Source organism: Podarcis liolepis, assembly GCF_965112155.1.
Source record: "Podarcis liolepis genome assembly, chromosome: 6".
In the NCBI taxonomy this organism is placed as follows: domain Eukaryota; kingdom Metazoa; phylum Chordata; class Lepidosauria; order Squamata; family Lacertidae; genus Podarcis; species Podarcis liolepis.
This window is the reverse complement of record NC_139559.1, coordinates 2,991,479-3,008,451: the sequence shown is the minus strand read 5'-3', so window position 1 is coordinate 3,008,451 and position 16,973 is coordinate 2,991,479. Positions and strand designations below refer to the sequence as shown.

The window sequence follows — 16,973 nt, the reverse complement described above, 5'->3', positions numbered from 1 at the left end:
AGTGAATCAGAAGATTCACAGGAAGGGGCGCCAGTGGCCAGAGCAAGGGGGGAGCCTAGGGGGACACCCCAGGAAGAAGGGTCCAGAGGGGGCTCAGAGAGCAGCAGTTGGAAATCGGGACCAGCATCACCAACAGAACGCAGTGGAGAGGAAGGGCGCCAGGTATCAAGCTCTGGCAGCTCGCAGCAGGAGGGAGGGCATGAGTCAGGAGTGGCCACACCTCCATCGGGGAGCGAAGAAACGGTCAGGCGGAAAGTGGAAGGTTAGGCGCGCGCGCCAAGTTCAAATGCACAGGAAGGTGGCGCAGTAAGCAGCCCGGAAAGGGAGCCAGGTCCTAAAGCCCGACGCAAGGAGACAGAAGGGTCCGGGGGGTCAGCGTCAGAAGCGTCCCGGAAGGAAGAGACCCCGGGGGGCAGAGGGACCCAGAGAAGAACGGTCAGGCGGAAAAGGTGGAGTAAGGCTAGGGCATTTAGCTGGTGCACAGGGGGCGGAGACTCAGACGGAGCTTCGCCGGTCTAACCCATAAGACGTAGAGTTGCACGCAGCAGCTTGAGAATGGAAACTGTAACTCAATAAAGACTTTTACAAAGTGATCGCTGGCTAGCGTGATCCTCTGTGAGCTAGGATCTGGAAGCAGCTCTGACACCGGTACTTAAATATTTTTCAAGTTGTTCTATTTACAGACAGAAGCTTAATCAAGACCTACCAACGGACTGATATTTTGACAATGTTCTTTTACATAGACTCTGTATATATTCCACTCTCTGGCAGTTTTTTCCTCTGTAACGCCTCATAGCCTTGGTGATAGTCTCACCAATTCTACATAACCTCTTAGTTTATTTTGCCAGGGGCAAAGCACCACATTTCGGAAATCCCCCCTGCCTTTGAAATGCTGGTAATCTCCAGGCAAATCCAGGCGTTTGGCAGCCCTGTCTGAGGCTCCTGTGGCCACAGAGTTGTGTGGGACCCCCGCAGGTCATCTAGTCCAACTCCCTGCAGTGCAGGTATCTCAACTAAAGCACCTGTCCCTCCCATCCTGCAGGTTAACATGAAGAAGGAGAAGGTGGTCCAGTGGACGATGGACAGCGAGGAGGAGAACCTGGTCTTGGTCAATGGAAGCTGCGGTGACCCAGCCAAGGACAAGACCGAGCCTACCTTGAAAGTCAAAAGGAAGCAGAAGAATTCAGGTATACTTGGAAATCTGCCTCCTGTTCCCTCACGAGGCTGGTGGTTTGGCACCTCTTTGGCTGAGGAGGTGCAAAACAGTTTCTGATCGAGTTTCCCATGAAATGAGGCTGCTTTTTAATGTTTTAATCTTGTACAGTGGTGCCCCACAAGACGAATGCCTCGCAAGACGAAAAACTCGCTAGACGAAAGGGTTTTTCGGTTTTGCTAGACGAATTTCCCTATGGGCTTGCTTCGCAAGATGAAAACGTCTTGCCCTTTTTTCTTAAAGCCGCTTGAAGAGGCGCAGTTGCGACGGACTGTGCTTTGCAAGATGAAAAACATCGCAAGACGAAAAGACTCGCGGAACGAATTATTTTCGTCTTGCGAGGCACCACTGCATTTTAATCTTGTTTTTTAAGCAGTATTTCAATCAATTGTTTTTATATTTGGTGTTAGCTGCCCTGAGCCCAGTCTTGGGAGGGTGAGGTATAAATCATATTATTATGAGGAGCTCTGACCACCCCAGTATATATCCCAAGGGGACTGTGGAGCCAGGCTTGGTGCCAGCTGGTGGGCAGCAGTTGGGTCTTGGCTGAAGCTCCTGCGTCTCAGAAGGGCACTAAAACAGAGGGCATTGAAGCTGCTTTCGGGGTCTAGTGGGTTGCCAGCGGTGGTGTTGTGATGCCTAAGCCCATCACCAGGGCCGGGAGGTGCAAACCTGGGATCCTTGGATCTTGAATGTTTTCACACACTAATGCCACATCCTGTACTGTGGTGCTGTAGCCTTATGAGGCTTTGCCCTCGGGTGGGAAAAATATTGCGCCCGGGAAAGGGAAGTGGGAGTCAACAGACACTCAAGGAATAGTTTCGGAGAAAAGGCTTTTATTTCTACCATCCATGAACTGGTAGAAGGAGCAAGTGTGATAAGTCACAAAAAGCATGCACGAAGTTCACAGTCATGTGCACAAGCATATATACCCCTTTCCAGTTCCCTCCTCCCCCTTTTCTCCTCCCTCAGGAGTCCTGCCCCATGAGTTCCTCTGAGCATGAACAGAAAGCTGTCTTGGGACTGTTGGACTCTTGGCAGGAAAGGGGGAATGAGAGCTGAGGGGTCGAGGAGCCCTGGTGGTTCAGCAGGTCCAAGATGTTGCAACCCAATGAGATAAGATTCGTTTCTCAGGCCTGAGCATTCTTGGCAATGAGCCTTTAAAAGTAACATTTTGCCTATGCACAGCATCTTGTGAGAATAAGCAGAGAAAAGCTGTTTTGGATTTTTAGAAGACAAAAGAAGTTTTGGACAGTTTTGAGGCCTGGGGTGATTATTGAAGCCTGGGGTGATTTCAGACAGGATTTGGGTATCTTGTCCCTTCAGTACAAGATGAGAACAGAAATCGTGCTCCGGCGGCAGCGGGAGGCCCCATTAGCTAAAGTGGTGCTTCAGGTTAAGAACAGTTTCAGGTTAAGAACGGACCTCCGGAACGAATTAAGTATTTAACTCGAGGCACCACGGTATTAGGTGAGCAGGTTCTGGGGTGGGGGGTTCCCCTGTGGCTTGGCCCAAATGGGAGGAAGCTGAGTCGAGACCCCGTTTCCTCTTGTGCAGATGTCGATGAAGCAGAGAAAGTGCCGCGCAAGGCGAAGTGGAAGGAACCGGATGAGGAGGACCGCAAAGAAGGCCAGGAGGAGGTGAGATCTTTTTCCAAACCCTGAATGTCACATCACGTTTAGCAGTTGCTCGTAATACAAACCAGAGGCTCCCAAAATGTTTGTGGGTCACATGTCTTTTGGTTCCATAAACTCACCCCCTGTTCCCCCCAGTGGCGTAGCATGGGGGGTGCGGGGGGGCCGGCCACACCGGGCGCAACATCTGGGGGTTAGGGTTAGGGGGCGCAAATCCACAGGTTAGGGGGCGCAAATCCACGGGTTAGGGGGCACAAATCCACGGGTTAGGGGGCACAAATTACTTGCCTTGCCCCGGGTGCTGACAACCCACGCTACGCCACTGGTTCCCCCCCACCCTCCCTTATAAAAAGTGTAACTCAGAACAGCGGATTGCACAACCCAGTATAAGGAAAACAGTAGCACCATAAAATTAAGTAATCTGTAAAAAGTTCCCCTTCTTCTTTGAAGTCACAGTTGTCCTTGTCTCGCAATTTGCATGTCAATTTCGCCAGTTCTGCATAGTTCATCAATTTCTCTAGCCACTGTTCTTTTGTCGGGGTTTCCTCATTCTTCCATCCTTGTGCTATCAAGACCCTTGCCGCTCTTGTCGCATACATAAATAAATTCTTTGTTTCACTGGCAGGTCTTGTCCTACAATCCCTAACAAAAATGCTTCTGGGTTTTTTTTACAAATGTCATTTTAAACATTTTCTTCAATTCATTATATATCATTCCCCAGTTTTTTAAAAAATTTCTCTACATTCCCACCACATATGATAATAAAATTCAATGCAGTAACAATTAATTGCACATTCATTCGAAAGTCCATTAAAACTGTTCAGTTTACTGTATTTTTCGCCCTATGGGGCGAATGCAGGCTTTCGCTGAAGCCTAGAGAGCGAGGGGGGGTTGGTGCGCACTGACCCCTCTCGCTCTCCAGGCTTCAGGAAGCTATCCGCTAGCTGTGGGAGACCCAGCTCTCCCAGGGCTAGCGGAGAGCTTGCCTGCACCCAGAAGCTTGGGGCGCGCTGAGCTCCGCACACCCCAAGCTACGGGATTAGCGCAGCGCTCCTCTAGCCATGGCAGAGCCGCACGAAGTCGTGCGGCTCTCCCACGGCTAGCAGAGACCTTGCCGGCACCCAGAAGCTTGGGGCGCGCTGAGCTCCGTACGCCCCAAGCTTCGGGCTTAGCACAGCGCACCTGGGGGAAAAATAAATTTCCCCCCTTTATTTCCCCCCCAAAAAACTAGGTGCGTCCTATGGGGCGAAAAATATGGTAATTAATTAAACAAAACCGATGAGTTTGGACTTGCAGGGTTGGAAGGGACCATGAGGATCATCTAGTCTGACCCCTTGACTATCAAAGCGTGATAGTCATGGACACCTCCAATACCCCCTGCTGCCCCCTTGCCTCTTAGCACCCCCCCCAGCTTATCCCCACGTCCCCTTTGGGAACCAGTGGTATAAACTGTCGGGGGCAGCCATAACCAGCCGGGTGCCCCAATTCAAGGCCTGAGCTTAGCTGCCAACTTATCCCTTTTCTAAAGGGAAATTCCCTTATTCTGAATAGGATTCCTCGCAAGAAAAGGGAAAAGTTGATAGGTATGGGCCTGAGTGGGGCAGCAATGCTCTCCCTGCTTCCGATTTCCAGCCGCTTCAAAGACATGCTGATATGGAGGCTCAAGATAGACATTGCGGCTCATAGCCCTTGAAAGCTTTGCCTTCCACGAATCTGTTGAATCCTCTTTTCACGCTGTCTCAATCGGTGGCCATCGCTCTACCCCTGAATTTCCATCGCTGTGTCAGCTTTGATGGCAGGATCACGTCACCCCTTCCCCAGTGAAACGAGGGCAGGCTGTCACCTTCCTCTGTCCCGCCTGCCCCTGACAAACCCAGGCAGTGAGCCACACCAATCCTTTTCGATTCCCAGGTGCGGAGGCGCGGATCCGCTGGCTGGGAGAACAGTTTGCGGCAGAAACCCCCTCCTCGCATCGTCTTCCAGGCCGGACCCGTTGCGCAGGAGAAGAATGTGAAAGACGACGTGGAGAGCGTGGAGAGCTTCAAGGAGCGACACAAAATCAGGGTGAGGCTTGGGTTGCAGTGTCTTGTCTGTCTGTCTGTCTGTCTGTCTGTCTGTCTGTCTGTCTGTGGTGGATATTGTAGCCTGTCGACTGGCCCTTTCCAGGGAGGTAGTGGAGTTGGTCAACTTGTGATCTGGAAAATGACCCCTTTGCCAGCCCTCCTCATCTGCTGTTGCACCCCAGATTTCACCCCCTGATTTAGCAGATGGGGGAATCAAAGCTGGGCTGGCAGTCCTTTGAACTGCCAAATTGGGAGAAGTCTTTTTTTGTGTTTAAAATTTTTATTTTTTTACCAACAACCAAAACACAGTGAAACCCCCCAGGCGACTAATACATTGGGTATACATAATCAATAATGACATATTCAATCAACCATATGTACAATTTTATATATGCTAATACTCCTCCGTCCACAAGGTTTATTTAACTTTTAACATTTTAATTGCCCCAATAAAAAAATTCCTTCCAGTAGCACCTTAAAGACCAACTAAGTTAGTTCTTGGTATGAGCTTTCGTGTGCATGCACACTTCTTCAGATACACTGAAACAGAAGTTGCCAGATCCTTCTATATAATGAGAAGGTGGGGAGGGGTGTTACTCAGAAGGGTGGTGGGAATGGGAGATAGGCAGATAGCTGGGAGAGCCTGTTGACGACTCTTAACGACTGCAATAGGTCTTACAGGAAAAGGCAAGTGTCCTTCAGCTCTCTATATTGGACAAACAGGCCAAACCTTACGCCAAAGAATAAACGGACATAAATCTGACATCAAGAATCACAAAACAGAGAAACCAGTAGGAGAACACTTCAATCTCCCAGGACATTCTATACAAGATCTCAAAGTAGCTGTTTTACTACAAAGGAATTTCAGAAATAGACTGGAAAGAGAAGCTGCTGAATTAAAACTCATTACCAAACTTAAAACCATGAAAAGACCTGGGCTGAACAAAGACATTGGATTCTTATCTCACTATACATAACTAAACCATTTCTCACCTTCCCACCCCTTACCTTTTCCTGTAAGACCTATTACAGTCGTTAAGAGTCGTCAAGAGGCTCTCTCAGCTACCTGCCAATCTCCCATTCCCACCACCCTTCTGAGTAATACCCCTCCCCACCTTCTCACTATATAGAAGGATCTGGCAACTTCTGTTTCAGTGTATCTGAAGAAGTGTGCATGCACACGAAAGCTCATACCAAGAACTAACTTAGTTGGTCTTTAAGGTGCTACTGGAAGGAATTTTTTTATTTTGACTATGGCAGACCAACACGGCTACCTATCTACTACTATACATGACTAAACCATTTTTCACCTTCTCACCCCTTGCCTTTTCCTGTAAGACCTATTACAGTCGTTAAGAGTCGTCAACAGGCTCTCCCAGCTATCTGCCTATCTCCCATTCCCACCACCCTTCTGAGTAACACTCCTCCCCACCTTCTCACTATATAGAAGGATCTGGCAACTTCTGTTTCAGTGTATCTGAAGAAGTGTGCATGCACACGAAAGCTCATACCAAGAACTAACTTAGTTGGTCTTTAAGGTGCTACTGGAAGGAATTTTTTTATTTTGACTATGGCAGACCAACACGGCTACCTATCTACTAATTGCCCCAAATTGTTCAAACCCACCCAAATAATTCAATATCTTCTCAAACCAATCCTCCTCTTTCTCACTGCCCTTAAACCCCTTCATTCTGTGTATCTTCACAGTTAGATATTCTAAAATTATAATATTCAGTTTTTTTCCTCCATTGGTTCACCCTTAGCTCTTCTGCATTTTTCCAATTACTGGCTATAACTTGTCTGGCTGCAGTTACCATCAATTTTACCCTTTTACATTCCTCTTTTGTTTTTAACTCGGTGCTGCTCAGACTAATAAGAACAATTAATTTAGATATTCCCACCTTCCTACCCACAATTCCTGATATTTCTATACCAATCTGTTTCCAGAATTCATTAACTAACGGACAATCCCAAATTGGGAGAAGTCAGACCAGCCCATCCTCTTCCAACCCGGCTGGTATGTGTCTATCACAAACTAGTCCTCATGAGCAGGGAAGAGGGTTGGACACATCAGGTAGCTTTCAGCCATGCTTTCTGGACCATAATATGCACAGGTGATGCATTTCCTTGTGATGCTCCCCACCTTGTGAACATTGCAAGAGGAAATTGGGGGTTCAAGGACAGAGGCTCACACAAAATTCCCCATTGCTCAGGCTTTGTTTCATAACTCATTACTCAAGTCAAGTCAAGTAACCTTTATTTTTTATTTTTTAAATGATATTTATTAAAGTTTCAAAAAAGGTTACAAAAATAAGAAAAAGAAAAAAAGAAAAAATACAAAATACAGAAAAGTAAAAACACTTAAAAACAAATCAATCTTTCCATGTCTTGTCTTTCATTTACTTGTTTCCCTGACCTCCTCACACCTCCCTTTTTTGTATTCCAGTTCAGTTAGTTAATTCAGCAAATCCTTTCCCTCTTTGTTTTTATCCTAATCCTTTAACTTAATATATTGTAACTTTGGATTCTCACCTGTTAACAATCCATTTTTTTACATACTCCTTTGTAACATTGCTGCTAAAACCACTTAACTTCATTCTGACATCATTCTAACATTCATTAATTTTGCAGTATTTCTGTAAATAGTCTTTAAATTTCTTCCAATCTTCTTCCACCGACTCTTCTCCCTGGTCTCAGATTCTGTCAGTCATTTCCGCCAGTTCCATATAGTCCATCACCTTCATCTGCCATTCTTCCAGAGTGGGTAAATCTTGTGTCTTCCAGTACTTTGCAATAAGTATTCTTGCTGCTGTTGTAGCATACATAAAGAAAGTTCTATCCTTCTTTGGCACCAGTTGGCCAACCATGCCCAGGAGAAAGGCCTCTGGTTTCTTCAGAAAGGTATATTTAAATACCTTTTTCATTTCATTATAGATCATCTCCCAGAAAGCCTTAATCCTTGGGCACGTCCACCAAAGGTGAAAGAATGTGCCTTCAGTTTCTTTACATTTCCAACATTTATTATCGGGCAAATGATAGATTTTTGCAAGCTTGACTGGTGTCATGTACCACCTGTATATCATTTTCATAATATTCTCTCTTAAGGCATTACATGCCGTAAACTTCATACCTGTGGAAGTCAAGTAACCTTTATTGGCATCACATAAGAACGTTCAGAATACATTCAGAATAGATAGGCCAGTGCAATGTTGTCGCTACCCGAACGACACAGTCACCCGACAAAGGGCAGAAGAGGCGAGCAATCCGCGTCATCTCTGTGGGTTTCCAGCAAGGGCAGGATCCTGTGGCATGCTTCAGCGACAAAAAATCAAATAGAGGAACTTAGCTACTGTCTTGGTGAGCTCCTGGACTCTCCCCTGTAATAAGAAGCTCATAACTTCCGTCTCTGGTTTCCATGTTGGAGTACATAGATGCTCTAGAAATTGTTGGTGGACATCATCCTACATTTTACATTTAAGGGCCATGTGAGCTAGAGTTTCCACCAGGTGGGCATAGCATGGGCAGATACAGTGGTACCTCAGGTTAAGTACTTAATTTGTTCTGGAGATCCGTTCTTAACCTAAAACTGTTCTTAACCTGAAGCACCACTTTAGCTAATGGGGCCTCCTGCTGCTGCCGCGCCGCAAAGTTCTTAACCCGAGGTAATATTTCTGGGTTAGCAGAGTCTGTAACCTGAAGCGTATGTAACCTGAAACGTATGTAACCCGAGGTACCACTGTATAACTCATTACTGGACAGAGTCCAAGGTGTTTGCGAGAGCATTTCCATTAGGATAAGGTTACCAGATTTTTTTTTCAATGAATCCAGGGACACTTTTCAACTTCAATAGATTTTGTACAGGGACTGATTTGTAAATCTGGGGACCGTCCCTGGGAAACTGGGACGTCTGGTAACCTTACATTAGGACCCACACTATATGGCCAGATAGACGTCATCTTGGGGGTTCATCCTCTATCCAACCACCCCAGCACCCCACACTCTCATAAAACCACAGTCCTTAGAAACACTTACTCAACCCATTTTTTCTTTACTTCACATATTAGAACCTTCCTTGCACCTCACCCGGAGTTGTTTTTCCCCTTAGCATCTAGCCATCTGGTACCTCCTTAAATGGTTCTTACCAGTTTTTTTGGGGGGGGGCAGGCCTTTTTGCACATGTGTCACCGGTGCCTCATCGAAAACGAGCCTGGCAGAAATCCCGTGGCCTCATCCATCTCTTTTCTCAAGGAGCTCAGCTCTTTTCTTCCTCTCTACCAGTTTTCCAGGAGAATCTCTGCATTTGCCCAAGTGGACTACTCAGAGGAGAACTTTGTGCAGTCTGGCCAGAGCGGTGGCGGCAGCAATACTGGGGTACCAAATGGCTGCCTCTTGACAGGGACCCCGAGAGATGCAGAGGAATACCAGGTGGGGTCGCTTTTGCCTGGTGGGGAGGGGGCTGTCGTGGCTACCTGGCTGAAGCTTAGCAAGGGGGTGGGCAGCTCTGAAACCCAGGGGGGTCAGAAGAAGGGATTGCATTCTGGAGCAGCACACATGGATTATTTGGGGGGAAAGATTACAGTATAATGACTAAAACCCCACCTGCGTCTTTATGTTCATTTATGCATTGCATTAATCATAGAATTGATCACCTTGCCAACAAAGGTCCATATAGTTAAAGCCATGGTTTTCCCGGTAGTGATGTATGGAAGTGAGAGCTGGACCATAAAGAAGGCTGATCGCCGAAGAATGGATGCTTTTGAATTATGGTGCTGGAGGAGACTCTGGAGAGTCCCATGGACTGCAAGAAGATCAGACCTCTCCATTCTGATGGAAATCAGCCCTGAGTGCTCACGGGAAGGACAGATCCTGAAGCTGAGGCTCCAAGACTTTGGCCACCTCATGAGAAGAGAAGACTCCCTGGGAAAGACCCTGATGTTGGGAAAGATGGAGGGCACAAGGAGAAGGGGACGACGGAGGACGAGATGGTTGGACAGTGTTCTCGAAGCTACCAGCATGAGTTTGACCAAACTGCAGGAGGCAGTGGAAGACAGGAGTGCCTGGCGTGCTCTGGTCCAGGGGGTCACAAAGAGGCGGACACGACTAAACAACAACAACAAAATCATAGAATTGGAGATGTCCCACTTTTTCCCTCCATGGAGATGAAAGCGGTTTATGTTGCTCTGTAGCTCAACCCCCACAACAACTCTGTGGGGTAGGCTAGGCTGAGAGGGAGCGACTGGCCCCCAAAAATCACACAGTGAGCTTCACGTTTGTCGAGTGGGGATTCGAACCCTGGTCTCTCCTTGGTTCTAGCCTAGAACCACCGCACCACCATGACCTCTTTTTTGGAGTCTCCTGGTCCTGGTTTTGGGGTAAAGCATTGCAGATGGATTTCGCTTATGTGACTATTTTTTAATTAATTAATTAATTTTATTGATTGATTGATTGATTGATTGAATTTATATACCACCCTATACTACTACTACTACTAATAATAATAATAATAATAATAATAATATCTTTATTGTCATTGCCCCCTCTCGGGGACAACGAAATTACTTGGCTGCTCCATCCACCCAGGTAGGGCACTCCACACAAAATCAAATCAACTATAAAAACACTAATTAAAACAATACAGTATAATACAGCAAGGAAGATTAGATGACTTTCAAAGTCCAGGCTTCCCATTCAGGGCCGAGATCGCTCTGGGGAAGAAGCTGTTCTTAAGACGGCTCGTTCTTGTCTTCATCGTCCTGTATCTCCGTCCCGACGGCAGGAGCTCGAAGAGACAGTGACCAGGATGCGATGGATCTTTTACTATGTCCAGTGCCTTCCTATGGCACCTTGTGGCATAAATCTGCTCTAAGGCGGAGAGTGGGCAGCCAACAATGCTCTCTGCTGCCTTAACAACCCTGCACAACCCCATCCTGTCCTGGGCAGTACAGCTTCCGTACCACACACATAAGCCATAAGTGAGCACGCTCTCAATGGCACAGTGATAGAAGGCAAGCAGCAGTTTCTGCGGAAGATGGTTTTTCCTTAGAATTCTCAAAAAGTACAGTCTCTGCTGCTTTTATTAAATGGATTTTGATCCCAGTCTCTAGCTCAGGGGTCTCCAAACTTTTGGGGGGCCAATGGGTCACACCTGGGATCTTGAGAGAGCGCATTGGGCGCCAGTCATAAAATGGCTGCCATGGGGGATGTGTCATTGCACAAAATGGCTGCCACGTCTGAAAACAGAGATAGACGTTTGGGCCTGTTGAAGCGGGTGACTAGTGGGAGCAGAAACTGAGCAGGGAGAGCAAAATGTCCATGGAGCCTTGTGGATTTATTGAATCCCACCAGTGGAGTCGCCGGCGGGCACAACGGTGGCTGTGCAAACTGTGCTGGAGACCCCCGCTGTTGCCCCAGTGCTCTCAGGGGTGGGTAACGGATTCAAAAGACGGCGGCAGCAAAGCAAAATGACTATAGGACAGCAGGTTAAATGTACAGCAGCCGGATTTCAAAAAGAGGAGCGTTTTGTTGGTTAAATGGTTTCAAATATGGTTTGGTACGCAGGCTGAGACCCTCCTTGCCAGCGGACTGTCTGGCCAGAGTGGTGCATGCTCTAGTTATCTCCCACTTGGACTACTGCCATGCGCTCTATGTGGGGCTACCTTTGAAGGTGACTCGGAAACTACAAGTAATCCAGAATATGGCAGACTGGTGACTGGGAGTGGCCGCCGAGACCACATAACACCAGTCCTGAAAGACCTACATTGGCTCCCAGTACGTTTCCGAGCACAATTCAAAGTGTTGGTGCTGACCTTGAAAGCCCTGAATGGCCTCAGCCCAGTAGACCTGAAGGAGCGTTTCCACCCCCATCGCTCAGCCTGGACACTGAGGTCCAGCTCCGAGGGCCTTCTGGCAGTTCCCTCCCTGCGAGAAGCCAAGTTACAGGGAACCAGGCAGAGGGCCTTCTCGGTGGTGGCACCCGCCCTGTGGAACGCCCTCCCACGAGATGTCAAAGAGATAAACAACTACCTGACATTTAGAAGACATCTGAAGGCAGCCTGTTCAGGGAAGTTTTGAACGTGTGACATTTTAATGTATTTTTAATCTTTATTGGAAGCCCCCCAGAGTGGCTGGGGAAACCCAGCCAGATGGGCGGGGTGCAAAAAATAAACTATATTATTATTATTATTATTATTATTATTATTATTATTATTATTATTACTGTTGGTGACCCTGGGGGCTTCATGGAGCCACTGATTCAAGAGCCACTGACAGGCCACGGGGGCTCCCTGAAAACTCCCCGTTAGCACCCCATTTCTTTCCACTTGCTTACCTTCAATCTTATTTGTTTTTTTCCAGGACAGCAAGGGTTTTCAAATCGGCGAGCTCGTCTGGGGGAAGATCAAGGGCTTTGCTTGGTGGCCCGCCATCATCGTCTCATGGAGGGCCACATTCAACCGCAAGGCGGCCCCTGGGATACGTTGGGTTCAGTGGTTTGGCGATGGAAAGTTTTCGGAGGTGAGGGGAAAGGAGGGGGAGGGCTGCCGATGGATGCTGGGGGCGGGGGGATTGGTATCTTGTCCTTGAGGTAAAATGAAGAATACACAAAGGAATTGCTTTCAGTGGGCACCAGGAAAACCACCTGCACTCATCCAGTATATATACGCGTGTCTCAGGGCAGCTAACAACCAATTTAAAACACTTTTATAAAAGCAGCATAAAATACGGTATAAAAACATTAATAACAATAAAATTCAAAAATCAGTTAGATTTTTATTCCACAGGGCTAGCTGGCTAAATTGATCCTACTTGGGCCAGCGAGAAGTCCAGGGGAGAATTAGCTGTGGGGTCTCAGAGCGGGTGATCTTCATAAAAAGGGGAGGGGGAGGGAAGGAAGGGGAATAAAAGATCAAATTAAAGGCCAGGCGGAATAGCTCTGTCTTACAGGCCTGACGGAAGGAGGTTAAATCTTGCAGGGCCCTGGTCTCCCTGGGACAGAGCATTCCACCAGGTCGGAGCCACCACTGAAAAGGCCCTGTAACTGCCTCCCAGCCCAGCATCCCCTCTCCCTCCTCTTGAGGAGTTTTGCAGGGGGCGGTGGGTGGGTGATGTTCCTCAAAGCAACCCCGTGGCCCTGTCCTGATCGCGGGGGAAGCCCTCTTGTTCCCGTGGCTGAGCTTTGCCGTTTCCACCGCAGGTCTCGGTAGACAAGCTGGTGGGGCTGTTGGCGTTCCAGGAGCATTTCAACTCCACCACGTTCCACAAGTTGGTTTCGTACCGGCAAGCCATCCTTCACGTCTTGGAGGTAAGGGGCAGGCAGGCTAACGGGGCCTGGCGCGAGGAGGGAGCCGCGGGAATAACCTTACAATACACCTTCTCAAGGAAAAAGTGGGAGGGTCCTGGTCTCCACCTTTCTTTAATGGACCTCCTGTCCGTCTTCTAAGGATGAGGGTAAAAGCATCCTGAAGGTCTGTGGTGTAGCTGTTATTCCTGAATTGCCTAGGGTGGGACTAGAACTGTGGTTCCCAACGTGGGGCACGCGCCCCACAGCGGGTCAATTTGATTTTTAAGGGGGGCAATTCGAGAATGAGTTATTCACAGTTAATGGCCTTTTAGGCTTCCTCCACGTGAATAGGAGCTCACTTTTTGAATAATAAGTACCGCTCCGGCGGGAAGGTAAACGGCATTTCCATGCGCTGCTCTGGTTCGTCAGAAGCGGCTTAGTCATGCTGGCTACATGACCCGGTAGCTGTACACCGGCTCCCTCGGCCAATAAAGCGAGATGAGCGCTGCAACCCCAGAGTCGGCCACAACTGGACCTAATGGTCAGGGGTCCCTCTACCTTTACAGTGTAGTTATAAGCAGTTTATTCAGCATACATCAGGACAAAGGGGAAAAAACCATGTCTTCTCCCTTTCATGTCCAAGCAAGAAGCATAAAGCAAAAGCTATATACAAATGGAAGTTCCCAGCAAGCTGTGCTGGAATGTAAACGGATACAGTGGTACCTTGGGTTACATACGCTTCAGGTTACAGACTCCGCTAACCCAGAAATAGTGCTTCAGGTTAAGAACTTTGCTTCTGGATGAGAACAGAAATCGTGCTCCGGTGGCTCGGTGGCAGCAGGAGGCCCCATTAGCTAAAGTGGAACAGTTTCAGGTTAAGAACGGACCTCTGGAACAAATTAAGTACTTAACCTGAGGTACCACTGTATGTGATATAGCACAGCTCCACACATCTGTTTAGGTGGAACGGAACATCAGTATCCTAACAGGAACAGCCCAGGACTTCCACACACACTGGCCAGGCTTGTGCCCTGAAGAGGCCACTTCAGTATTGCTGACACCCCCGGAGGTACACTCCATTGTCTCCCGAGACAGACGGATGCCGACCAATATTTTTGGGTAGCCTGGGCCCAGGGCATATGGGACTTTATAGGTCCTAACCTATACCAGGTAGGAGCTGCAAGAAGCCTTGCACATCCCGCTCTGCTGTGAAGTAGCCAGGGGCGGGAATTTAGGCAGCACAATCCAGGATGCCCACCTGCTCTGTGACACCTTCGTAAGGCCTTCTCCTCTTCCTCCTGGCAGGTGGCAAGCAGCCGAGCAGGCAAGTCGTTCTCGAGTGCTCCAGGGGATTCTCTCGAAGACAAGCTGAAGCCCATGGTGGAGTGGGCCATGAATGGCTTCAAGCCCACCGGAGGGAAAGGACTGAAGCCCCCCAAGACCTCAGGTAAGGAGCTGGCGGGGGGGGGGGCTTGGGCGAGGAAACCCAGCAAGGAGGGCAGTGGGAGCCCGGTCCCTCGGAGAGCTGTTATACATCTGCCCCTTTTCCCTTATGGGGTGTCCAAGAGCCCATATAGAGTCCTTACGTGGGTTCCCTATTGGTAGGAGAAAAGAACAGAGGCCAACCAGAGAATATTGAGAAGCAAAGCAGCTAGTAAGCCTGATCTTTATTGATCTGTTGCAACAGGGTCCTCACTCACCACCTCCAGATACATCATACCTACATCACAGAAAGGGTGGTCTACAGCAGAAATCTGAGTGCTTTGTTTACCTCCTGTCTGCCAGGTTACCTGTTTCATGGTCACTTGATTGGATTGCCTGGGGAGCCTGGCCAGTCTTTTGTAATGATAAATACTTAGTTCCTGAGCCAGGTCACAGGCTCACCCTATTCAAACACAGACATACCCTTAAGACGGGATTTGTGAAGGAAAAGATAATGGGGAGGCTTTTCCATTTTCCTTTGACCTTGCAGAGAAAACATTTGGTCATTTTGGGACAGTTTGGGAATCAAAAATGGTTTCAGGTCGGTCTTCCTGTGCTGATCTATGTACATGCTTGGTTGGTACATTTATTATATATCTAAGACCTTAAAATTCTTATCACATTGTGGCCTGCTGCCTACGCACAAATTCTCCTGATTTGTCCACAGTGCAGAATTATGGGGTTCGCAGCTTGAATATTTAACAGGGAACCTGACCGTCTGGTCTTCAGCATAGGCTTGCTTGTGCGGGACATTCCTACTAGCTTTCCCTGTGCAGAATGCAATCTTTGGAGAAGGCCTCTGTGGCTCCTTGTGGGGATGGCGAACCCCACAATCCAGGACCCCCAACCTGCCCACAAACCATTCCCCTTTCCCCTTTCTGCCTGCCAAAGGAGATGTCTGTCCCAACTAAAACCAGCTGTTCTTTCTCTGCAGACAGCAGTCTCCTCAGCCAGAAAAGCTCTGAAGAATCTGCCGCTCCCGAACTGCCTTCCCCTGAACCTGCCCCCCCAGCCAAGCGGCTCAAGACCAATGTCTGCAATGGGAGCAACAAGGAGCAGGCGGAGGAGAACCAGAGCAGAGGTAGGATTGGGGCCCGGATTGGGGTTGGGGTGTGTGGAGGGAGGGAGGGAGAGGCACCTGCAGAGGTACAATTTTATTGAAACAACAACAACCCTTGCTGCACATAATAAAAGTGTATAAGGCTAAAATCCCTGACATGCTAGTGTTCTATGTGCAGGGAGATATTTTTAAAAGAATTATTTCATAAATTTTATATATCACTTGATTGCAGAGAAACAAACGAACTCATAGTGGTTTACGAAAGGAATAAAACGAGTAAAAACAGCATTCAGATCATAATTACAATAAGTGATAAGCTGGAAGTAGATTAAAGCAGATGTCAGTGTTCTGCATATCTGGGTCGGAGTGTCTAAACGTGTCGAAATAGTACCATCCAGGTTCCTGCCTGATGTCAGTACGTGGGGATATGGAGTGTGTATGTGCCATTTAATCCGATAGAACATAGAAAGCTGGCTCTTCGTAGAACTCTGAAACTTCTAAGGAGGACAGTTTACCACCTGTGGGTTTGTTTCCTGGCCCCTCCGAGGGGAGGCACTCCACTCACTAACTCGTCGTTGCCTCTTTCTTTCCAGAGTCGATGGCTTCTGAAGTCAGGCACAACAAGAAGAGCTTGGAAGGTAAAGAGCATTTTCAGCATCAAAACCTGGCCTGATTCAGGCCCAGAGGACCACCCTTCGCCTGCAGATACTCCCTGTCAATAGACAGTGTTATGTACTGAAGTTCTCACCCTGGGCCAGCAGGGGGATACTGTAGATAGTCCAGGTCCACATATGCAAATAAGGAATTGAAAGTGATGTTCAGTGATTGGATAGTTATAGAAAATGGTTACTGTTGCGTTTCTAGTGGAGCTCTATATAAGCAGGCTGGCTGAACCCTTCGGTTCAGTTCTGTTCTGGCCTGTGAATAAACAAGAGCTGTTTGAAGAATCGCTATGTCATCTGATATGTTCAACTACAACTTAACAGACAGGGCAGATTTGAGACTCGCCCATGTAGTTGTGGATGTGTCAGTAGCAGATGGAAAGGAATAATATTCAGGTTGCTGATGCTGACCACACAGCGTAGGTAAACTGGAGGCAGGGATGGCCACCAACCTGGAAGACGTTAAAAGAGGGTTGGAGAAATTTATGGAAGAGGAAGGACCGTCCACCTTGAGCTGCCCATGAGAATAGGGTTGCCATATTTCAGAAAGCAAAGATCTGGACGCAAAGTTGTTGAGCTTT

The 16,973-nt window shown here is 48.0% G+C and overlaps 2 protein-coding genes across 3 annotated transcripts in view; both read left to right on the top strand.

The window, feature by feature from the left end:
• CCM2L (CCM2 like scaffold protein) overlaps positions 1-16,973 on the top strand; it is an 881,881-nt gene that overhangs the window by 432,146 nt on the left and 432,762 nt on the right. The gene's annotated exons all lie outside the window — the stretch shown is intronic.
• Positions 1-16,973, top strand: part of DNMT3B (DNA methyltransferase 3 beta) — a 63,609-nt gene that overhangs the window by 27,377 nt on the left and 19,259 nt on the right. Inside the window, exons 2-10 of one of the 2 annotated variants that reach the window (XM_083507388.1) lie at positions 1,043-1,187; positions 2,771-2,853; positions 4,759-4,911; positions 9,189-9,335; positions 12,264-12,422; positions 13,102-13,209; positions 14,494-14,635; positions 15,605-15,751; positions 16,324-16,368. In XM_083507388.1, coding sequence (XP_083363514.1) covers positions 1,049-1,187; positions 2,771-2,853; positions 4,759-4,911; positions 9,189-9,335; positions 12,264-12,422; positions 13,102-13,209; positions 14,494-14,635; positions 15,605-15,751; positions 16,324-16,368 — 1,123 coding nt within the window. In that variant the 5' untranslated portion in view covers positions 1,043-1,048. The remainder of the gene's footprint in view (positions 1-1,042; positions 1,188-2,770; positions 2,854-4,758; positions 4,912-9,188; positions 9,336-12,263; positions 12,423-13,101; positions 13,210-14,493; positions 14,636-15,604; positions 15,752-16,323; positions 16,369-16,973) is intronic. The other variant, XM_083507389.1, reaches the window with a different exon arrangement.